Source organism: Engystomops pustulosus, chromosome 4 (genome assembly GCF_040894005.1).
Source record: "Engystomops pustulosus chromosome 4, aEngPut4.maternal, whole genome shotgun sequence".
NCBI classification, from domain to species: Eukaryota; Metazoa; Chordata; class Amphibia; order Anura; family Leptodactylidae; genus Engystomops; species Engystomops pustulosus.
Window position 1 is genome coordinate 27,713,652 of NC_092414.1, and position 25,769 is coordinate 27,739,420.

At 42.2% G+C, this 25,769-nt stretch overlaps 1 protein-coding gene and 1 long non-coding RNA gene across 4 annotated transcripts in view; one reads left to right on the forward strand and one right to left on the reverse strand.

The window, feature by feature from the left end:
- LOC140126305 (uncharacterized) overlaps nucleotides 1–25,769 on the forward strand; it is an 80,897-nt gene that overhangs the window by 16,003 nt on the left and 39,125 nt on the right. The gene's annotated exons all lie outside the window — the stretch shown is intronic.
- The window catches only part of SYNPO (synaptopodin), an 82,529-nt gene that overhangs the window by 3,190 nt on the left and 53,570 nt on the right, over nucleotides 1–25,769 (reverse strand). For 2 of the 3 annotated variants that reach the window (XM_072145572.1, XM_072145573.1), the window contains exon 3: nucleotides 6,207–8,053. In XM_072145572.1, the coding sequence (XP_072001673.1) occupies nucleotides 6,207–8,053 (1,847 nt within the window). Of the gene's footprint in view, nucleotides 1–5,827; nucleotides 8,054–25,769 lie in introns of those variants that run through there. The other variant, XM_072145575.1, reaches the window with a different exon arrangement.

A 25,769-nucleotide genomic window follows, 5' to 3' on the forward strand; every position in this document is an offset into this window, starting at 1 on the left:
AGTCTCTCTCACAAGAATTCATACTATTAATCTCTAATTTGCTCTATGACACGGTATCACTTACCGCCTACAGAAAGGATACTATGTGAAATATGCTCAGCTCCACCTGCTCTATAACATGCTGCCTGCAGAAAGGACACTATGTACAATCTGCTCAGCTCCACCTGCTCTATAATATACTGCCTGCAGATAGGATGCTAGTTACAATCTGCTCAGCTCCTTCTGCTCTATAATATACTGCCTGCAGATAGGGCACTATGTACAATCTGATCAGCCCCTCCTGCTCTATTACATGCTGCCTGCAGATAGGACACTATGTACAGTCTGATCAGCCCCTCCTGCTCTATTACATGCTGCCTGCAGATAGGACACTGTGTACAATCTGCTCAGCCCCTCCTGCTCTATTACATGCTGCCTGCAGATAGGACACTATGTACAGTCTGATCAGCCCCTCCTGCTCTATTACATGCTGCCTGCAGATAGGACACTGTGTACAATCTGCTCAGCTCCTCCTGCTCTATAACCTGCTGCCTGCAGATAGGACGCTATTTACAATCTGCTTAGCTCTTTCTGCTCTATAATATACTGCCCGCAGATAGGGCACTATGTAAAATCTGATCAGCCCCCCCTGCTCTGTAACATGCGGACTGCAGATAGGACACTATGTACAATCTGCTCAGCTCCTCTTGCTATATAACCTGCTGCCTGCAGATAGGACACTATGTACGATCTTATCTGCTCCTTCTGCTCTATAATGTGCTACACTTGCACTACATGTAATGAACTCTCTACATATTGGTATTTACATGGACAACATACAAAACCATGACTTATTATCTAATTATGTATATGTAGCGTTGTAAACCTTTGTGGGCAATGAACGTTTAGCTGTTTTGGCTCCCAGACTAAGGCACCATGCTGGACGCGGCTGCATGCTCACCCAGCATAACCATGTATTTGTGGCTGTTGTCCACCTCCTCACAGATTTTTAGTGTTAATCCAGTAACCTTGCGCTGTATATTGTCTGCGGGACTCTAGGCAGGTCACAATAGCTTCCTCCACCCTCTTCATCAGCTGATTCTAGTAGTTATATAATGAAATGAGATCCTTGTGTATAGTCCGATGTCATTGACAGCACCACCCTCTCCATGGCATAGCGTCATGTTATTACACTGTCCCATTGTCTGCTATTCAATGCCTTCACCCAAATGTGACAGGCGCTACAATAATGATTAGTCGGGGTTGGGAAATGACCTAATACAATTGTTTTAGAGCAACTTCACATGCAAAAGAAAGTCATTCTTAAAGTGACTTTCCCGAAAAATGTCCCCGTTCTCCTATGCACAGGATGAGTTTGTGATCACTGAGCACTTAAATTGAGGTCCTTGGGGCACCCCATGTGTATACATAACCACCACTATATTAGATTCTATAGGGTTTCAACAATTGAGGTCACTTATTGGGGCTCATTTACTAAGGGTCGCTCGCTGCACTTTCTTATTGACTTTCCGCCAGTTTTCGAATGATTTTTTTTCCCCCTGCTGTCCCTGTTGTGCCTCATTTATGAAGTGTCGGTGCCGCAATATTTGTCCATTTCCGACACTCTTTTGGGAGCAGCTTTTCCTGCGTTTCTAGTTTCCAGACACTGTTTTGGCACACACTAGGGAGTTCTATGAGTGTGGAGACAAATCTAACCCTTTTCGGCCGTGCGCTAATTTATTAAAGGGGTGTTCCCATAAAAGAAGTTGGGCCCTATACACAGCGCTCAGCAATCTCCATCAGCTCCATTGGAATTATTTAAGATGATCGCTGGCGGTCGCCACTGGGACCATCACCAATCCTAAAGCCCTTTGTGAAGCTCTATGGACGCTCTATCCTATACAAGGCCTGGTCTAGGTACAAAGAAGAAATACTCCCTTGTCTTGCCATAGATAACGGCACATGTGACTGATTTCTTCCAGAATCGCTCTATTTTTATACATAAAATTGGCAGAATTTTTTACCGACCTCAGCACTGACGGATCACATGAGTGCGTGTCTATCACGTCTGGGGTCTGTTATTAGGAATAAACACTTTTGCTGCCATTACCCTGACAGTAATGGAGACACATGTAAGATTTACAGCTTCTGGCAATGGGTTTTTTCACAGGGTTTTAGTGATATTCGTGTCATGATTTAATGTCTTTGTATTGTTTATTAGTGCCATATGCTTTCTTTATACTCTCTGTATATTAGCATGGCTAATGCTGATGGATATTAAATATTGCTTTCCCAAAGTGAAAACGTTTTTAAAATATGCAGTTTATTGTACCAAGTATGTGATGGATTAAAGGGATTTTCCATGATGACTTATCCAGGGAACTTTTTTCCTGACTAGCTAGGTGCTCCATTTCTCATCTAGGATCACCCTATCTGACCCCTTCTTTTAGCCAAACATAGGAGAGGTGGTGGCATTTGCACATGGTCTTCTACACTGAAGTCTACTAGAAACTAACTAGAGAGATAAAGAGACAAATAAGCCAGTGAACCCCTTTGGAGATGAGGGAATCGAATTAGACAAAGTGAAATCCAATCCAAATTTTGGTATTGAAATATGACCTGTCCGGGCCATTAAAACACTTTAGCTGCTTCTACTAAAGTAAGCAGCCCCCTAGCCCTCCCCCGGTTATCAAATTGTTAAATCTCTAGCTATATCGGAACATACCGGTAAGCTAGGAAACAATCCACTACGTAGTGGTCTGATTGTCGGACCTAGCTTACAGTGGTCCGGCGTATTAATGAGGGAGCAGTCTGAGGAGGCGGTGACTGCAGCATTGAGCCTGGCAGTCACCACCGGCATATGGTGTGGGAGTAGTGGTCTGGCAGAGAAGCAGTGCCTTGGACCGCCCCCTCATGAACACGCCGGACCGCTGTAACTAGGTCCGACAATCGCACTGCTATGTAGTGGATTGTTTCCTCGCTTATCGGTATGTTCCGATAAAGCTAGAGATTTAACAATGCTCTAGGGGAGCACTAGGGAGCTGCTTACTTTAGTATGAGCAGCTAAAGAGTTTTAATGACCTGACAGGTCCTCTTTAAAGGAAACCTACCATCTCGGATTTACCTATTAAGGTAGATCCAATAGCAGGTTCCTCTAATAAATGCAAATTAGTGGAAGGGGCTACTGGTCTCCCTAAGCAGTATTACTGTAAACAGTTAAAACATAATTTTTATTAATTCTTCATAAAAATTGATAATTCAATAAATGTGCTCACACCAAGAACAATACAACTCACGCCTTTACAGCTCCCCTAGTGTATCAATTACCCGATAGAAGGCACAAAATATAGATACATATACATATGCATACGGGTAGGTATAACCCTAAAAGAAGGTTCAGTAAATTTGGTCAAATACCTACCCTAGGGTACCTACTTGCTCTCAGACCCGTAACGGGTCTTACTTACCCATACATATGTAGTAATAAAAATTCCAATCGTCGGGCTTGGGAGGGAGCTTCCTCTTTCTTTCCTGGGGAGGGTGTGATTCCCTAGCAATGCTCACCCTATTCCCCAATAGCTCCCGCCCTTACAAGGGCAGTCCCACACCTCCCTGACGCGTTTCCACCAGAGTTTCATCAGAGGGAGATTTAAACATTTTTTTTTTTAAAAAAAAAACCTCTATGTATATGTATCTATATTCATCTTTTGTGCCTTTTATCGGGTAATTGATACACTAGGGGAGCTGTAAAGGCGTGAGTTGTATTGTCCTTGGTGTGTGAGCACATTTATTGAATTATCGATTTTTATGAAGAATTACTAAAAATTACATTTTAACTGTTTACCGTAATACTGCTTAAGGAGTTACATATATTTATTGGTGACAGAATAAGTTTATTGGCCCTGTTGCGTTGTGATCGAAGAGGCTACTGGGGTGTGGAATAGCCGGAGCAAAAGCTACACGGCGAGGCTACTCCATGCCCAAGTAGCCTCTTTCAATCCTACTACTATATCTCCTGCGCGCAGCTCCTGGTAGCTGCGCACATTCGTCCGCGCTTCAGCTGACGGCCGCCTCGGCATGCATAGTGTATGCGGGACGCGGACAAGTGCGCGCAGCTACCAGGAGATGCGGGCTGAAGATCTCAGGGTAGGAGGATCGAAGGAGGCTGCTGGGGTGTGCCACGCCATGTTGCTTCAGCTCCGGCTTCGCAACGCCCCAGAAGCCTCTTTCACCAGTTTGCCTATTAGGGCAATAAAAGATTTACAAACTTATCGGGCACTAAAGGATTAGCCCTAAAAAGGGCTCCAATGGCGTTTATTAGTGGAACCTTCCATCGGAGCTACCTTAATAGGTAGATACGAGATGGTAGGTTTCCTTTAAGTTCTGAGACCAGGAGGTTGTGAATGCAGTGACGACCTCCTGGCGCCCTTTCCAGCATGGCCTTTCACTTTATTCCAGTCATGTTAAAAATTCTGCTAAGACATCGAGTCTTCCTGTAGCCCTGACATGGCCTTGGGGAGTGGTTCCTCCTGGTGATGAACCAGAGCATCTACTAGTTGGCATCTCCACTGTGAGCAGGAGAACCCAATTCTCTCTCGCCAGGGCACCAGGAGAACCACTACTTTAGGGGCTCCTAGTCATGGTGGTAATTCTTCCGGGAGGTCATGACAGAAATTCTGCCAAGAACTGGATGGAGCTCCAGGCCATGCTAACAGGGTCTCCAGGAGCTTGAATGGGGCTTCCACAACCTCCCGAACTAGACCCTTTACCCTGTATTTACCCTATTGCTCGCACTAAAGTCACTGAACATGGACTTGGTGAGAGAAATGGGGCAATTCCATTTGAATTCTCTTGAAGGTCTATCAAAAAGTAGCTGCCATCCAGGAGCCCTGACCTGAGAAGGGGATATGGGTCATCCTCCTGCTCCTAGTCATCCTGGAAGCCTGACACTGCCTGGAGAGACTGGGCCCCCTGCTCGCAGACTCCCAGGAAGAGCGCCGCCTGGCGGACACTCTCTGAGAGCTTCAGCCTTTGGGACCTGCTCCCCCCAGTAAAGGCTCAAAGAATTCCTAAAAAAGTAATAAATTCTACTTAAAGGGGTTGTGCCAAGTTTGTTGTTATCCTCTATGACCACTACTGGATCACTCCCTGATGGAGCAGCAGTTTGAACATGAAGAATGCTGCTCCATTCAATACTATGGAGGGATTGGATATTGCTGAGTCTAATACTTGAAGTCATGAAGAGCTGAGTGGTCAGTGGAAATAAAAGGAGTATAAAGTTTTTTGTTTTGTTTAAGGTGCCCCCAGGCAGTAGTCACATAGGTTCGTTATGGTCACTAAACCTACGCCACTAAACCTACACCTCCATGTGTGAATGGGTCAGTGACCCAAAAAATCCTGACAGGTTCACTTTTCAGATTCTAGTAAATGTTGGAATACATGCTGTATGTTTCTCTTTTTGAGCACGGTATGGTTGTATTTATTGTTTTTATAGTGACAGTAAACCATATTGAGGCTATCCATGAGAGTTCTTAGGGTATATCAATGATAAAGTCATCCATACTGTAGAATTTGTGGAAATCAAAAACCACCCATTCTCCAGTGCGATGAGGACCATGTCAATCCTCTTGGGTTCTGAGGAATGTTTTTTTTTTTTTTAAATGGAGGCAGATACTTGAGTTGAGAGATAAAAAAATAATAATACTGTAGCATACTAAGCAAAATTATAATTATGTAATGATGTAATAATGCTATTAATAAGATGTGATTTATGTGTAATATGAAAATATTTTTGAAAAAGAACTCAAAGGCGCAACAAAAGAGGCAGAAGCACACATACACCAGTAGAGAAGGCTCAATCGTACAGAAGTATTTTTTTTAACATACCCATAGCAAAAAAAAAAAACTGCATACATAAGCAAATAAAAGAAAGCAAGAAGTCAGGAAGCCAGAATTTTCTTTCAGAAATGGTAGAGTAGATATGGAGGATGAAGAAGGCAGGTGAACTTCAGAAGTCCAAGCGGAGAGTAGAAGGTCTTTAGAGAAATATTTTACATATTTGTGGATGCGTATAAAGGTTTAACTTCGTCTATGTTGTATGTACTGAGTTTTTGTATGGATAAAGCATGGTCTCAGTACTAAATACATCACCACCACCAGTACCCCTAATTCTCACAGTTAGAAAAAGGTCAACGATATTATTTGTAATATGGAGAAGGTTTCCACACCTGTGATTCCAAGCCCGCAGTTTTGGCAGAAAATGTTGGCCGAGGAGCTTGTATTACAGTCTTGTTTCGAGGTGATGAAACCATTGTACTTGAGAAAGGAACTGGAGACATTGGGGATACAGGGTTGGTCGGTGTCCTTCTTCCAAAGCTTGGAGGAGCATCAGATGCTGAAGATGGTGACATGTTGACGGATGAAGGAGATCGGATGGACTGGAAATAAGATGGAGAATATATAGTAGGAGATGGAACTCCTGGGGAGGTTGGACATGATGTTTGTCTTGTAAACCGATGAGATTCCATCACCATTGGTTTGGGTGGAGGTGCTGCTTTGGGAAGGGTGCTCAAAGGATCTTTAGCTGGTGAGAGGATGAACAAAGAAGACTGAAGTTGATATGGCTGGCGCTTCGATATTTCAAGTTCCTTTTGTGCTTGCACATTCTCTGAGGCAGTATTATTTACAGTTGAAGAGGCAGGAATTTTGGGTGATCTTTGGTTGTTTTTGGGTTGATGACTAAATGGAGGAGGTGGTGTTTTAGAGGCATACTTCCAAGACGGTGGCAGAGACATTGTTGGAGAAGGAGACCGAATGGAGTCCAACGGTGAAGGAGATTCAACCACATAACGTTCCATTCTGGACTGTCTCCTTGCAAATAATTCTGCACCTTTCCCTTTATCCTCAGAAAGTGCTTGCACAGGCATAGGAGGGGGTTTTGGACTAATCCCAGGAGACTTTAGACTAGAAGACCAGTTTGGCATTGTATGAGCTTGGTCAGCATTATTTGCTGCATGAGGTGACTTATTCTGAAAATTAGACGCTTCTGCTCCAAGAGCAAATGGCTCTTCTTCAGTGGATACATCTCTTTGCCCCTTGCCGTGTTTTCGTCTTTCATCTGAATTTTGCACCATTGACAATAGTTCTGGATTAGGCGCCATCTTTGGCTTTTCAATAAATGTGAACATTGATTTCTTAGGTCCCTTACGTGCTGAGATTGATTCTAGAATACCAGTCTTTGGCTGAGGTGTAAGTCTTGATTCTCCATGGTTGATCACCTGTTGCACAGGAGTCATGTTTGCTGGCTCTATGGGATATAAAGCCGAGTAAGCAGGGGGAGATCGAACACGTGAGACTGGAGGAGGACTTGATAAAGTTTCTGCATAAGTAGGTGGTGGTGGAAGATCAACAGGAGGACTTTTTTCTGAGGAACACTCATTTAACTTGGCAGTTGATTGACCTCCGAACGGTTTAGCTGTTCGGTTAGATACAGATATGGGTTTTGATAATGTTAGATGTACTTCACAGTATTGTGTGTTTACTGATCCATTTTGTTCTTTCTTAACAGGAGATTCTGTTTCTTGGTTAGATTCAATGATTAAACCATTTGTGTTCGAGTTTGACACTGTCAAAGTTTCTTTGAGATATGCACTAAGAGGTCCTTGATGGTCTTCTTCCGAAGCACTTGGTGAAGGTGCCCTTTTATCTATTGGAGGGAAATCAGTTTCTTTGGTGTCATCTACCCAAACATCATCTGTTTCCCCACCGCTTCCATGGTTGGTAGTAGTCTCATCCATGCTGTAGAAATGTGAGGGTTGCAGAGAGCCAAATTGACGGTCTGTCTTTTTCAGATCGGCGGGTTTTACTCCATGTTGGACTTGGTCGGGCCTTTGTACTGCAGATTGTTGGGCAAGTTTCTTTTCCTCAAGGGCTTTCAGTTTTTGACGACGTCGATGAAACAGCTGAGCTCCCCTCGAGCAACTTCCTGAGGGGCTGAGCTGGGGGGCATTGTTGTCACTAAGCAATTGGGCTTCCCTCAACTCTTTTTCTGTAAGACTGATGCTTCTGGGCAAATCTATGGAAAAAAGAGAATACAATTACTTGACTATCAAATATAGAGCAAACAGAAAAAAAGCTACATTATTGTACTGTGAAACAACAAATAAGTTGACAACTGGGTGGTACTAGTTGTGGGTGTGTCCTGACCACACCAGGCATCGTGGGGACACACTCATTGGACAAGATCATTGTTAACACCCAGTTGTCAATTTATTTTTACATTTCTAATGGTAAAAACTAGGGAATGGTTCTAAGAAAAAAATTCTGAACTGTTACTTTATATGGAACACCGATATATACTAAAACACATTTCTGAAAACTTGACAAGTCTTTCTGAAGACAGCGTTTATAGCTAGGAGCTTGATGTAGGAGTAGACATCTTCTAAGAGACACATCCTAATGTCGACTAAGAATGAGAAGAATTCCAGGACAGTCAAAACATATATGACGTTTCATAACATTATTTGTTTGTGGCCTTTATGTCTGGTAAGCTTGAAGGCCACGGCGTTCTTATCTCACTGATGCGGTTTTGTTTACACGGGTGATCCTTTGTCTGCTCTTTGTTCTTTAAAAGAAAAGGAGAAACCTGACCTACCTATACACTTATGAGGATGTGCAAGAATACGGGTGAGACAACTCGGTGTAGCACCAGTAGAGGGCTCTGTTTAGGGTTTTTCTATGGTTATAGTGAACGTGACATTGAATGTGAATAGAAGAATTCCTTTTGTACGGTCCTGCTATATGATAGGGTTGTTTTTGTCCACCATAATACCAAAGAATCCTTTGGTGGCCCCAGGCTCTAACCCAATAATGAGCCCCAGAAATCCAGCAGAAGACAACCAAATTTAGGGGCTATGAAGGTCTATTCCCTAGGGCAGTGATGGCAAACCTTTTAGGCGCTGAGTGCCCAAACTAACACCGAAACTCACATATTTTTCGCAAAGTGTCAATGCAACAATTTAAGCAGTAACTTATTACTCCCTGCTCTTTCACAGGTTTAAATTGTATAGTCACCCGAGGACACCAATACAGTAGAAATAAGGAGAAGAAGTTTGGATTATCTTTGTAGCTTCCTTCTGGGGTCCTGGGCTACCTGGGACTGCAAGAGGCCTTTAGTCCTGTCTGACAAACTCTACCCTGGGGTGATGGCAAGGGTGCCCATAAAGAGGGCTCCGAGTGCCTCCGATGATGTGAATTTTTTTTTTTTTTTTGCATTTTTGTAAATTTATTTTAAGACAGTTACCTGATTTTAATAACTTTGGGATTTTAAACAGTTTTTTTTGTAATTTATAAAGTTCTCTTTATAGCTAAAAGATATAAGGCCTTTATAGCACAATTTGGGGACTAACAATTGACTCCATATATTCAAATATTGCTTCTGTTGGATGCAGAATTAACTATTATCTATGTATATATGGCTGCCCAAAATTATCACGAATCTAGTTGGTGTGGTTGTTGTGCATGCACAACTTATTTACGGATCCCAAACACACAGACCTGTTGTTATAGACCTCATCCGTCCATTGAAAAAAAATGTATGTCCCACAGGGTCCTGCTTTTCATGGCCTGGAATCTGAATAGTTTTGTGACGAAAGCATAAATCTAGTTGGAGCCAAGAGATAGTGGTAACTGACTATGCTCTTCTAGTAGTGATGGGTCTTCCTCGAAAATATGCTAATTAGGCCAGGGCGTTTCTGGCACATCACCCGGGGCGCTCTCGCTGCTGCTAATTATGCATGCCTCCTGCGTGCTGTATAATCCACTCCCTCCCTCCTATTCCGCAGTTCCCAAGAGCTGGTGAAGTCGCCCAGCGTGTAGGTACTCTTGCGCATGCGTTTTTTCTGTCATGCAGGTGGCTGCTCCTCAGTGCGGCTGCGCAATGCCGCCTGAAAAAACTTCACTTTGAACAGACAGTGAATCCACTTTCAGGATGTATCGTGCGGCCAGCTATATGACAGGTATGACTGGCACGCATGCGCGTGAGTTCCTGGGAGACGAGTGACGCCATCAGCTCTGTGGAATGGGAGGAAGTGGATTATACAGCACACAGGAGGCGTGGGTGATGTGCCAGGAGCACCCTCACCTTAATAGCATATTTTATAAAACCCTTTTTTTTAACTGATCCAGGTAATGGCCACAAGAAGGTACGCTTGTTTTAAATTGTGGTTTTCCATGTGTTAGATTTCCTTTATTAGAGACTACTCAGAGAGTACCAACCTTTTAATTCCCTTTTGGAAATTTTGAAACATTAGGAGTTTAGAATTCAGAACGCTTTCTCTTCTGCTCCCTGGTTTACCCCTGAGCAAAATACCTTAATGATTCTTAATCGTCACTCAAAATTTTAGATTTTTTTTTTTGCATTTCAGTCGTGGTATTTCCGCATTTAATGGAAATGTCATGATTGTGTTTTATTTGGTTCTTTACATAGTTAATGACATTAATGAGGCTCCCACATAATATGTCATACTTGTCATTGTCATGTAAGCTAATTGACTCCTGTTGACATAGCAGTGCACTCATTCCAACCTAAATTGTTATCCGTCGGGGCACAGGAAGCCTAGACCCTGCTATGTCTACACACAACAAAAGTGCCCCATACAGCTATTATCCCAAGTCCACTAGACGTCTATACGTCCTGAATCAAAACAGAGGGCAGCTAATTATTCAGGAAGTCACCAGCAGATTGCAAAGACGATAAAGAGCAACCATTGAGGCAACGACGAAGAATGAAAAACTGATGTAGAATGTGTACGAGGCAAAAGGGCCCGATGTGTATGTCAGCTTAACTCATACATTATTATAGTAGTGAGGAAAGACTGCTGTGGGATTTTGTTGTAAAAGTAGCAAGTAGATAGGTTTTTTTTTTTATCTAAAAAATTTCCATAGGAAATGTTTGTTTGTGACCACTCGAATCCTGTCACCAATGGACGCCCTGGTAATATTTTCTTTTGCAATTAATAGTCAATGCTCCTGCCAACTGTTGGCCAAAGAGTCGAAAAACTTCATCCTGAGGAAAGACTTAAGCAGTCTCTGAGAAGTTTCTGTTTCGCCAGAAAAAATGAGCAATTTCAGTATGTTACCTTGTTAGGTATTTCCTCCTATCTAGAGACCAAGAAATTGGTCATGCAGGGCTTTTGCCTCCAAAGATCATTGTACAACTGGTGAACCCTTGAAATTTTTGGTATCTGTGAAGAGGACCCTGAGTGCCTCAAAAAAATTAGTGTAAGGGTAAGAATCCTAGATTTTTTTTTGTTCTGGGTAACAGTTGTTGTTTTCCACTCCTATACCAAATATCTTTGGCCAGGCTAATAGTCAATTGACCTACCACATAAGTGACAGCCCTTGCAGTTGTGGTCTTTTGGGGAACCCATGGCCGTGGAACTCAGAAGTTGAAAAGACCTTCTGCTCCGCTACTGACTATGATCCCGTGCTACCTTTCCTGACCTCCTGCTTGTCCCCAACTACGATTCTGCTCTACGACTCTGTACTTCGCCTTGGCAGCCACTGTGGACAAAGTCGCGCCTGTGGAGCGACCTGGTGGTACCACACCGCAGCAGGTCCAACCTGCTTTCCAGCGCGCTCTGGTGGAAGTCGGGTACCACTTAGAATCCATTCCTAGGTGTCGGCTTACGTCATTTTCCGCGATGATATAGTGGGTCCACTACCCCTGAATCCTGACAATATGTATGTTGAATTGGAATTTTAATTGTTATTTGCAATTTAATAGGCCCATTGCTATAGTTGAAAAAAAAAGGGCCTGTTAAGGAAGGGGGGGGGGGTAAATGCTCCGATAAAGTGATTCTCAGAACAGATGCCATCACATAGGAGCAAGAAGGTCATACACTTCTTATAAATGCCTTTTGCTGTAAAAAAAAGTTTCCTATTTTTATTACTACTGACCCGTTTTACTCAAGTATAAGCCTAGTTTTTCAGAACAAAAAATATGCTGAAAACCCAAACTCAGCTTGTACTCGAGTAAAAAAAATATCTCAAAACTCACCTTTCTGGCTTCCCCCGCTGCTGGCTATATACTGGGGCAGGGCGCTGGCTATATACTGGTGCAGGGGTCTGGCTATATACTAGGGGATATGGGCTGGCAGGCTATATACTGGGGGGCAGGTGCTGGCTATATACTATGGGGCAGGGTCCGTCAGGCTATATACAGGCAGTCCCCGGGTTACATACAAGATAGGGTCTGTAGGTTTGTTCTTAAGTTGAGTTTGTATGTAAGTTGGAACTGTATATTTTATCATTGTAATCCCAGACAGAACTTTTTTGGTCTCTGTGACAATTGGATTTTAAAAATGTTGGGTTGTCATAAGAATCAATGTTACCAATAAAGCTTCATTACAGACACCTGTGATAACTGTTACAGCTGATCATTGTAGCCTAGGACTAAAGTACAATAAATTACCAATATCCAGAGGTCCGTTTGTAACTATGGGTTGTATGTAAGTCGAGTGTTCTTAAGTAGGGGACCGCCTGTACTGGGGAGTCTGTGACCAATGCATTTCCCACCCTTGGCTTATACTTGAGTCAATAGGTATTCCCAGGTTTTTGTGGTAAAATTAGGGGCCTCGGCTTATACATGGGTCAGCTTATACTCGAGTATATACGGTATATGGAATAGGCTCAATCTTCGAGACTCTTCTTGAGATACATTATCAGACGACCCTATACCCATATCCTTGTGGCAAATGTGGGCAGGTATGCAGTAGAGCCTTCAAAAATCTGCAGAAAATGTTGAACCAATGGTGAAATTCTCCTTGAAGACGTTAATATATCAGGGTTTTTAAGAAGTTATATATCACTAGGACATTTCCAACACTAACTAAAGCTAAAAATATAAAGTGACACTTTTACTCCATTCTACTTAGTCTGAGCTGACATTTCCACTGGCTGCTTGAAAGTGAATTTCTTGGAATATGGAGCTATTTTCAGATTATACTGATCCATAATTGGCACCATGTGTGCTGGGAATGCTGGGTAAACAGGTCTGTTGTAAAAATCGTCAATATTGTAAGCGTGCCGTGTTAACTTCTAATGTTTAGTTACATTTACATCACACTGAAAGCTTTTGTAACTGACTCAGATGTTTACAATGCTAACCTGTTCCCATCATGTCATTCCTGGTAGGCATGTATATTAGATGTAATAAAATGAGTAAGGATCCAAAGCCTAGCAGCTTATTACTGAAAGTGGACAAAGGCGACATAATTTTGGAGGTAATGGGGCACATCTACTTATTCGGTCCTGCACATTCCCCAATCCGGAGTGTCTGACGAGAATGCACTCTGCCGCAATTCACGTAGATTCACGTATTTCCTGCATGTGTCGCTTCCCCGATCAGGTCCGCCGGAGTTCACCTTATTATTCCCGGTGTATGTAAGTGCTTCATATTGCGACACAAATTTTAAATTAAATCCCGCGGTTTGTCCGACGGCTCGCACCCCCGACATGTGTAGCATGAAAGCCGGCGCGATTGCGACACAGTCCAATGCGCTTCTAAATAGCTGTCCTGGCAGCGCGATCCGCTAGAAGTCGGAAAAACCCGCGGGACCCTTAGTAAATAAGCCCCAATATCTTAATTTCTTAATTGGGCTGGGCTGTAGCTGTACGAAGCAGCTATCTTATACTTAAAGGGACCCTGTCACCAGGAAACTCATTTTCACTAAAGACAGGTTGCAGAAGCCCATCACTCCTGCAGTGCAAATCTGCCTTTTCTAAGCATTTGCATTACAATATAATTGTTTGTTTTAACTTACCCTGCACCCTGAGGGAATTCTCTGTCCCAGGAGTTGGGCTTTGGTTCACATGAATTCCAAAAAACAACATGTGACTTGTCTGTGCTGCAGACTTCTCAGCTCTCAACCCCCACCTTTGTGCTCCTTCACAGAAACAGAGGTCACAGCCTCATGAGCTGACATCAGTGGGAGAGGGAGGAGCTGTACAGGAGCACAAAGATGGGGACTGAGAGCTCAGCAGTCTACAGCAAGGCAAGTCACATGATGTTTTTTTGTAAATGCATCTAAACCAAAGCCCAACACCTGTGACTTAACAGAGGATTTTGTCAGTGCAACGTAAGTTGTAACACACAATTATATTGTAATGCAAATGCTTAGAAAAGGCAGATTTGCATTGTAGGTGTGATGGGCTTCTGCAACCTGTCTTTAGTGAAAATGAGGTCCCTGGTGACAGGTTCCCTTTAAGGATTAACCTGCCTTAAAGTGTAACCATCATTTCAGATGGTTTTTGATATTATATACTAATATACTTCATTAAAAAATTTTCCTTAGTTTGTAAAGAAACAGACTGCAAAGTGCCCGTTAGGCCTCATAACAGGACTGTAATGGGGGCTGGACTCTGGCTGCACAATTGGCAGCCAGATAATGGCTGCCATTGAGGTCTATGGTTCCTGGTCGCACCGCCCCCGCTTGTCTTTCAATGGAGAGCGGAGGGGTGAGGAGCAATCACTCCCTCCTCCCTTCTTCATCCAGACATGTGCTCACCCAGGATCCGGTACAGTAGAGCACTCGGCAAATCTACTCTGCAAATCTGTGTAGAAAATTAAAGACCGGCCTCTCTCTCCTTTTGTTGTTTACACAGTTGTGAGTGAGTGTTAACCTATTCTGCTTCCTTCCTGGCTGTAGTATGCTATAAGCATTATAGTCAAACATCAAGCTGAAATAAAAGGGGTTAATCCTCACTGCAAGATTTGTTTAAACAAATACAGATTACATGTAGGCTCATGCAGCCTCCATAAACACACACTGTACAGGACGGAATCTCTATAGGAGGGAATAGCTTGATTTTTTTTATATATATAAATAAATAAATATATATATTAGAAAAATGTTCACCACATCCCCTCACACAAAATAAAAAATTATCTAGATATAACAAAAAAATAGCTATATAGAATTCTTACTGATTGGCCATGATTGGCTTTGTTATGGCCTGTGGATGTCATAGATAGGGGTCACTTACTTGCACATGCTAAACCTCTCTAAAGTAACATCTCCTCTTTGAGCAGGCTCAAGCTGACTGGGTAGTACATAAGGGCATTGATCCAGGGATTTACTCCAACTTCAATATTTGTGTAAAGGAAAGAAATAATTGGAAAAGAAATGTTTCCCTACCATGGGCCAATTGGCATCAAACTCTCGCTTTTGGTTTCCACTGGATCAACATCATATCAGTATAACAGCACCCTCAAGAAGGGTATAAATTATGCTTTCTATCATCCCCTCTTTTTTGTTAAATTTAGCCCCTTTTACTTATCAAAAAATACCACCAATGAACTATGATTCTGGTGTCATTGTAAAGAATCTAATCTAGTCTATAAGACTGGCGATACAGGCAGATATTTCTTGATTGATGGATGGCTGAGCAATTCAGCTGTGAGGGCAGCATCTAAGAAACCCTTAAATATGCAGTCCTCAGTTCACTCAGGCCTGGTTATACTTTCTCCTGTGATTTGTAGTACTATTGTCTGTCTGTGTTTTGCTGGACCTCTAATCCGTTCCTGATTCTGTAACCTCCAGGCTGTAACCTCCAGCCTGTATCCTGCCTAATCCGTAATCTTGAATTCTGCCTGACCCGGAACCCAAAACTCAAAACCTTCACCTGAGTCTGTATACTGCCTGATCAAGGACCCTGAACTCCAACCTGATCCAGAATCCTGTAACCTGCCTTATCCAGAACCCCAAACCTATACCTAAGCAAGGATCCTGCCTGAGCGTATACAGTAGTCCCTTACTATTAGGGTTTGCAAGACTATTAGGAGATTGGGGTTTCGAATGAGTTCAGGGCCTGCACCACTTTCTCTCCATTGACACCAATTTTTTTTGGCCATGGAATCATAAGCTATGGTTCTAGGTACAATAGAACCCAATATAAAGGCATCCAAAATGACGCTCCTCCTCCAGCCTCTCAGCATGACACATCTATGGCAACATGTTACTCTTCTCAGCTCATTTGCATATGGCTTATGGCAAGTTTTAACATAAAAGAAGGAATGGAAGTAAGAATATTTTATACTCTACCTGAGGAGGCTTGTTTAGTGTTAACAGGGAGTCCTACTTCTAAGACTCCCAGCATTCAGCTTAACCTGTGCAATTTCCCTGCAGCACCTCCTCAGGAAAAAGGTAGCATTACACAACGCTCATTCCAATCAATAAGTTATCCATGTAATATGAAAATGTCTGGTCCTCCAGAATGAAAGAAACTCTTTGTGACCCTAATGATAAGTAATAATCTGTACTGGGTACTCGATTCCTGAACAACTCCTATAACAAGTTATGGGAAAATCGATCTTTAACCAGGCTTTTTAGATAAAATTAAGAATAACATAATTTACTGTATGTTTTCGACTCCAAAACCCTGTGATTTGGTAAAGCTTAGATCTATAGAGTATCAGACGAGAACTTGCTTTGCTTAAAAGCACAATTTTACCTCAGAAATGCAGCCGATCATCCAGCGATACCACAAGGAATGTAAAACACTGTATTTTATGTTACTTTGGAGACAAACAATTTTAATTCGATATCCGTCTCTTTTCCTTTTTGTAATGCCAAAACCAGTGTGTTTTTACTGGCTGCGCGTGCAAGTGGAAGGAGAAGCAAAACAGAATCGTGAAACCCGGCCTCAACAAATATGGCCGACTTCTTAATCCAAATCCTGCAATTTGCTGGATGATAAAAGGGTTGGTTGGAGACACCGGTAATCACACCCGCTTACAATAATAGAAGGGTATTAGAGGGGGTTTTGCAGCTGACATTTTGACTTATAAATGTACAAATCATTAAACCCTGCCTGCTGCTTTCTAACAATGGAGGGAGCCATCTTTGAAAGTGGTGTTTATTGTATTGAGATACACATACAAGTTACTTGCAGCGTGTAGTTAGTATAGTGATGCTGTGCTATCTTAAAGGGCATTTCTATTATTCTCATACGCACGTATGATCCATTACACATGGGCCATGTCCTTGTCTGCTTCATTTGCAAGGACCAGACTAGTCCATTCACGTGTATGTGTCCATAAACAAGGACACTCAGAAACGGTCATTTGCATGAAACTTAAGATTTTTATTATACTTCTACTCTGTTCTATTCCTGAGCATTTAGCAGATCTATTTTTTCTGTCAGTGAATGAAAGCATTTAGCACATAGAGGATTTTCTAAACTCCCATACAGTATGGGCACACGCCAGATCCATTGAATAAAAATCTCATAATTCAGTCCTCATATTTGTCTCTGCAGCCATTGTCTACCAAACAAGGTCTAAAAATTTGCAAGCCCCTAACTTAACCCCCTAATGTGCCCAAAAATTACATTGTACTGCCCCTATATTATCTAATGTCCACTAAATGTGGCCTCCACCCTGTATAATTCTCCTTTTCTCTTGACCCCCATGAAAAAGCTCCCCTCTTCTCCACCTCCCTCTTTATAATGGCCTTTTTTAATAAATATATTCCCCCTTTCTTGTACAGGCGGTCCCCTACTTAAGGATACCCGACTTACAGACAACCCACAGTTACAGACGGACCCCTCTGCCCACTGTGACCTCTGGTGAAGTCTCTGGATGTTACTATAGTCCCAGACTGTAATGATCAGCTGTAAGGTGTCTGTAATGAAGCTTTATTGATAATTCTTGGTCCAATTACAGCAAAAATGTTGATACTCCAATTGTCACTGGGGCAAAAGAAAAAAAAATGTCTAGAACTTCAATTATAAAATATACAGTTTCGACTTACATACAAATTCAACTTAAGTGTCTGCCTGTATCTTCCCATTTATAATGACTCCATTCTAGTGCTCCACCTGTTCCTTTTTCTTTTGGATATCCCCAAGCATCCTTCTTTGGTGTGCCACACACAGCCGCTCAACAGAGGCTCAACAGTGATGCAGGGAGCCAACAGCTCCCTGCATCACCATAGCATTCAACTCTATATGCATCCGATAGCCCAAAAAATACCTTCTTCTTTCCTGGCAATCTGGGACTGTCCTGCTCAATCTGGGACGTATGTTTACGTGTTGTAAGAATTCACTAACAACAAGAAGTACTAAAGTATATTGCACTTTTTAAGCAGTTAAAGGGGTCGTAACAAGCTTTCAATTTATAAGCTAGACCCTACTAGTTACAAGAATTCCTTTTATCCTGTATGAATAAAGGGATAGTAAAACGTGCACACATATGATTCTTATCTTTATGGGATTGCTTATGTAGTAGCAACATACAGGTTTGATAGACCATGAACATGGGGACACCATTCTCGGAATCAATGGAGACCCCAAATGATCTTACCCTTATTATCTTGTAATGGTACACGCCACATCCCCTTCCAGTGACAAATTCAACACTACTACATCTTTATCATCGCATGATATCACCAGTACATGACGCAGATGTATGTGACAGCTAACAATAGCTACTGCACCCTGTTTCATGTTTATTTTTTGACATGAAAACGTTGCACTTCTTACAAAGCCGAGGCAAAGTTTGTTTTTCTCAACATAAAAATCGCCCTCGGTCCGCAAGGAGTTACATTCCACACCCTGCTGTACATTCCACAAATTTTATTGGTTTTAACATTTGTTTGAATACATTATTGCAGCAGGAAATGGGTTAAATACAGTTTTATGTAGAAGGTAACTACCTAGTTACTCCCGGTCTTGCTCAAACAAGAACCTGTCTGCTTGTGGTTTACAGAAAACATCTGGGAAATGACTGAATCACTTAGGGTTCAGGATATACTGATCTATACATAGTTGCACGGTTATAGTGTTCATTGCACCCAAGACCTGATGCATGATGGGATCCCAACACCCCCTCTACAAGATATCAGTATTGTAAATGCAGGTTGATCATATTTTGCATTGGGACCCAGGAGCTTCAAATTGTGTCCATATCGGAAATTGCCCAAGGAGAAACCAAATTTAAAAAATCCAAAAATGATATAAACCCCAAAGGGCACCATAATAAAACTATTACTTGTTCTGTTAAAACAAGCCCATGCAGCCTCGTGGGTATAAAAATATTATAAATGTTTTCATTTAAAAAAAAAACAAATACAAATTTGGTGTCTGCAGAATTGGAAAATTAAGACCGATTATTTATTGCACATGGTGAACACTGTAAATGTCAAAAATCAAAAACGCTTTAGAATGTAATTTTCCACAATTAAGGGGTAATAAAAGTTAATGAATACATTTTATGTACCTCAAAATGGTGGTATTAATAAATTTGACCCAACACACAAAAAAACAAGCCCTCATACTGCTGTGATGACTGAAAATTTAAAATGACTTTTGAAAGGTTACAGTATTTTTCGGACTGTAAGGCGCACCGAAGTATAAGGTGCTCCATCAATAAATGCCTGCTAAACCGTCTAGGTTCACATATAAGGCGCACCGGAGTATAAGGTGCACCTGATTATAAGGGTGAATGACCAGCAGGTGGCAGACCTGTGCACAGTACAAGGCAGCTGTTGTATGTAAGTATGGTTCATATATAAGGCGCACTGGACTATAAGGCGCACCTTTGATTTCTGAGAAAATCTAAGGATTTTTAGAGTGCCTTATAGTCCGAAAAATACGGTAGGTTAAAAAAAATAATAAAATGTTTGGACATACATCTCAGGGCTGGGTTTCAAAGGGGTGACCTAATGGCAGCTGGACCTCAAGGTACATTGCATCAAATTCTTTGACTACCGTAGTAAAAATAAATACTACATCATTCCCCTGAAATATTGTAAAAAAAATTCTGATAATTGTTGTTTTTAGTTATATCTTTATCTAGTAATGTTCTGTCAACCAGTATGGCCAATGTTTTACTTGACCCATTTTAGGTTCCTCGGGGGCATGCCCAAGATTTTGTTAACCGATGACTCTACGCATAGAAGCAGATGGACATGCAGGTTACAGACACCATTAATTATTGTAATGACCAGTGGGTTGTGGACCCACTGTGCTATCCAACCGGTTTGACTTTGGGCCACACACAAAGCGCATTATCCCTGAACCTCTGTGGGATTCAGCCCTATAAAGGGATCTGGAATTTGCTGAACCTTGTGTATTGGCCCGGTGTGAATAACACACCAGACCCATAGACATTGATGTGTGACACAGAGGGATCAGGCAAAGGAATAGTCACAACAGTAGAATAGTGAGGGCAGGCAGCAATCCAGGTGACAAGTCAAAGGTCAGAGACAGACATCAAAGTAGCCGAATCCAGGGGTCAGGTCAAGAAGGGGTCTTCTTATGGAACAACATATAGATAAATGGAGCAGAGACTGAGTCAGGAACCAAAATCGGGGTCAAATGCAGGAAATCCAATACACAGAAGAAAAGCCCACCTTTGTTAGGATCAAAGAACCCCAATGCTCAGGCACCTTCCAGTGGGGGAGGGTGGCTCTTATTACCAAAGGTGTGCACTAGTTGTTCCGGAATAGGCTAGCTGTGCGCACACTGGCCCTTTAAATATCATCAGCCGTGCCTTAGGACTCAGGAACTGATTTGAATGTTTGAAGATGCTGAGGAGCATGGCGAGCAGCAGGAACAGAAGCACAACGGTAACATGTAGACGGGTACGGATCTCCGCTGTTACATTATTTATTCACTCAATAATTGTATCTTTAGACTGTACATAGACAATACTGCATATGAGTATTGCTGACATATTATTTAAATAAATTGGATCATCACAGTCTACAAGGGGTTCCCAAAACCATCTTAGTGCCCACTGCACACAGTAGTGTTAGAACAGGGAGATTGTGCATAAATAGTACCAGCTGTGCCTCCTATAACCAAGGAACAGAAGCTGTATGAATATAATTGGGTTTAGCTCCCCCTACTGGTAGCAAAAAGTATAAATGTAATAAAAGTGCTTGTGCAAGTAAAGGCGGGTTTAACCCCTTGACCTTTTCACCTTGTCACGCCCCTGAGGATCCAGGCACGGCTATGAAGATAGCAACTTTAACACAAACATAAAAGTAGGAGCATATAAATAGCCCTTTGTAATGGATTTAGGGCTTTTCAGTTTCTTTAATGTGGAAAATAAACCCAAAGACATCAAAATGATATTAGCGGAAATGTTGTGACTCACAATGAGCCATAACATGATTCTCTTTCAGTATATTTCTTTCCATTTGTGCAATAATGTTCCCGGAAAACAGAGCGCCTTGCCATTAATTAGTATGGAGCCCTGGTAAATCTCTCTGAATGATTGATGGCAAAGGGTTAAGTGAACTGAAAACCAGAAGTCTGCAGCTGACTCCCGCCCAAAGACCTGTGGCTTTCCGAAAATATGCACCAGAGCTGGCTGCTCCTCTGTGTCCTGGCAGTCAGGCAGAGAGGCACAGGCTCCACAGTTCTGCTGCTGTGTTTCTATTTTATGCACGAACCCCGACCCCCTCCCAAAAAATTATTAATTAGCCCTGCTGCTACATTGGTGTAGGCTGCAGCCCGAACCGACATACTCGCTGATATTCTGATGGGGAAGACCTATGTGTTACATATTTCATGCAGTTATAGACATGGGAATGGCTCTGGAAACTTTCTTAAAATCACATATACATTTCCCCGCAGTGTGTGAGCGTGTCTATGAATTAATATGGAATGCTAAAGGGGTTTTCCAGTTTCGTAATCGTCTGACATATTATTTAGATGTGTCAGGGAGTCCTGGTAATTGTTTCCTGATCCATAGGGTTTTAGGATGTTCTAAATTATAACGTTTTTTTTTGTTTTTGTTTTTCTTTCTCTTCTTTGTGTTTTTTTGGGGTTCTGGTATCGAAAACAATCTGATACTCTAGTGCTGGACCTCCACTAAAATAAGAATCTTACATGACTATGATAGATGTATTGTCCAGTGAGGTCTTCTTGTGACCAAATAATCATGGACGGTTTAATTTTTTGTACCCATTTCTGGACAATCTTTACTTACAAGATGCTCGCTCTGGATACTTACTTTATGTAGAATACACGTCACTCCTAGTGGTTAAAGGGTTTACAGGATAGGGCCTAATTTGCTGATCGGTGGAAGTCTTTCGAGATCACAAGAACGGGGGTCCTTTGGGGTCTGATGTACCTCCATCGGCCCCCTCGTCACTCCCCGAAATGAGTGGAGCAGATGGCCATGCATGTCCGTTCTGCTCCAATTATCTCTTTGGAGATTGCCAAGGTCCTCTAACTTGCTTGATTGGAAAACCCCTTTAAGAGGTGCGCAAGTAGGAAACCACTTCAGATATACTGATATACTATTTACTGAGCAACTCGGGACACTCAGGTCTAATGCAATGTGATGATTATTTTATTTAAAAATTGTGCAATCCACAGTAAATTATGTGAAGTTTCCGTCAATGCAGTGACCTTCTTCAGGCATGGATTGCAGAGATAAGAGGTTGAATGACATTAGAGTACAGTAGTACAGAGACTGCAGGAGAGGATCTGTACTGAGATGATTCTCTACTCTCATTCAACTTCTTGGCTCTTCATTGCGTGCCTGAAGAAGGTCACTGAAACGTCACATAATTTACTGTGGATTGCACAATTTTCAAATAAAATAATCATCACATCACATTGAACCCGAGCGCCGAGTTGCTCATTAAATTAAAAATCCCATTCTGGATACTAACTGGGGAACCCATGACATCCAGTGGCTGATATAACATATCCTGACTTCATCTAAGGTTTATGCTCAGCAGTCAGTAAAACCATAGTAGGTCAATGCAAAATAATTGAGAGTTACCGACTTGAATCTACATACTTGAGTAGATTACAATAAATGGGGGTCACCTCTTTGTGGTCATTGCCAAAAATAGTAAAGCCCCTATTATAATATAAGATGCCAGACCTCTAAACATATTCAAACCCAAAATAAACTCTATGGGTACATTCAGACGACCATTGGGGGACGTATAGATGGCCGCCGTATATACGCCCCCCATAGGCTGGCAATGCCGGCAATGCAGCACATGTGCGGTACCGTACCGTTCCGTGCCCGGGAAAAGACATGTCATATCTCTTCCTGTATTACGGCACCATGCGCCATATATCTCTATGCAGAGACGTTCGTCTGAATGTAGCCTTAATCAGACAAAAAATATTTAGACATCTACCCCTTGAAACCGGCTTTTGTTAACCTCCACATGCTGCTTCACTGGGGTCAAGCACTGGACCATGTTAGGATCCAGGTCAGATACCCCTGGAGCTTGGATAAAGAAGGGTCAGTCTACAGGCTACTACTATCTCTTGAATGAATCAAACCATTACATAATGGATGGGTGGAAACTATGTTTCACCAGGTATTCAGTTGAGGCCAAAAAAGGGCAACTCTCATGAAACTGAGTCACATTAAGACCCTGGATGGTTACCTGCTACCTGTAGAGGAGACCAATACTATGGCTGACCCATGAAAGTTGCAGCTCTTAGGAATCCAGGGACTTACAAGTTACACCCTGCTCTACTTTTATTCTGATACCAATAAGGAAAGTTACCATATTATAGCATACAAAGTGGTCCAGACAGTCCAGCACAGTGCAATGTCATCAGAATAGAAATACGTGACTCGGGGATGTCTCATCATAATGCAGAATAACGCCAGTTCTCCAATATTCTGTAGGTAACGCCCGCACCGGACATTTAAGCCATGAAGCATGTGTCTGTCATTGCTTGCTACAGTCTGATGACATAGTCGGTGGCTAACAGACTCCCTGCCGCTAAGCCGTCTGACCGTAAACCTTTTATAAATTTGTCCATGTTGCATTGTGTGTGCCAGGTGGTGACAGGGGGATCATCGGGTGCTGACTAAGCAGAATCCTAGCTGTGCCTTTCAACTTCGCCCCCTCTGCACTATGAGTGCTCTCAGAGGTCAGCTATGAAAGCCATAAGCGGCGAGAGGTAATATTACATAGCAAAACCACTCTACATCACCCAGCAGGTGACTCCAGTTATATAACTGCACCAATAGACTATTCACATATACATGACATGTATTACCCTGCTGCTTGTGGCCACATGATCCATATGATGAAATTGAGCAGAACTTCTGAGAATATTTTCATATTCCCATTATTCATATGGACTGCAGGCCGCAATTCTATGGTTACTTTTATGGGTGCAGTCTAATGGTGGCATTAGGGACGGCTACAAGAGACCTGAGGTGGGACCTAATCCACAACAGAACAATTTAGATTTAATAGGCCATGAAGAGATGTAAACCACAAATAAGCCCAAGCCCACCTAATGCCAAAGGAAACATAATATCTAGCCATTGGGGGTTTATTTAAGAATTACATATGTGATGCAAGTCAATAAGGAACATCAGATTTTTCTAGACAATAACTTCTGATCATAAATAAAGTGAAGAACATGAAGACCTATGTGGCGCTTGTCTTCAACGTGTGGTCAAGGGTCACAAGTGTTTTGTAGACTTGACTTGATCACAAATCTTCTCAATCAATGTAGATGTTTTTTCTAACCGCAGCTACTCTTCCTTGTCAACACTAGATTACAAGAGACCAGAGGTGGGACCTAATCCACAATGAAAAACTTAGATTCAATAGGCCATGAAGAGATGTAAAAGCCACCACAATTAAGGCCACCTGATGCCAAAGCAGACATAATATCTAGTCATTGGGGGTTTATTTAACAATCACGTATGTGATACAAGTCAATCAGGAATATCAGATGTTTCTACACGATAACTTCTGATCATAAATATAGTGAAGAACATGAAGATCTATGTGGTGCTTGTCTTCAACGTGTAGCCAAGGGTCACAAGTCTTAGATTAGGTTAACATTATATTAACCTGTTGAATGGCATGCAAATTTACTCTACGAACATCATCCCTGGGTCATACCCCACTGGGCAGCAACCAAGGCCTGGAAAATGTATTTTTTTAATATATTTTAACTTCTGCTTCTACATTAAGGTCCCTACACCCCACAAAATGTTCTCAAAGTGCATCATCTCAAAAATGACCCAGTCAGCTCCTTTCACAATCCTGTGGAAGTTCTCCATGATATGTCCTGCTTCTGCGTTGATTTTGCATTTTCTCTTTATGGTCTTGGCTGTTGACCATCTTCTTCTCAAGCTGATGGCTATAAAATTATGCGTGAATAAAAATGTGTAGGTGAGCCTGAATCTAAGCAGTACCTGGATCAACATAAGGTCTAGCTTTAAGGCCTACATCCGCTCAGTGACATTCAGTTCTCTAAGTCCTGCCACTGTTTAAAAAATGCCAAATGTTATTGCAGTCCACCAAATCTGGTTGGACCCTGGTTGGATCCTTTCAGATTGTTGTTCAGATGAAAAGTCAAAGGACAGTCACCAAGAACAACTGATCTCTTAGGGCAGTGGTGGCGAACCTATGACACGGGTGCCAGAGGTGGCACTCAGAGCCCTTTCTGTGGGCACCCAGGCCTTCACCCCCAACACAGAATTTGCCAGCTAGGTTTTCTCCTGTGATCCAATACAGCCCAGGACTTGCCATGCTTGGCGCTTTTTTAAAGCGACATCCTTGGCTGCCAGGACTACAGGAGGAGCGGGAAGGTGTGGATAGAGATGGATTGTCATTGGAGCTCCTGCTCTGGGTCCCCTGATTATATCTCTCTTCAGGGGACCCTGGAGGGAAGCAACAATCCAAATTTCTCCATCATCTTTCTATTGTATTGGTGAATTCAGGACACCAAAACAGCAAGAAGCAATAAGTTTTTGCTTAAATTGTCATGTT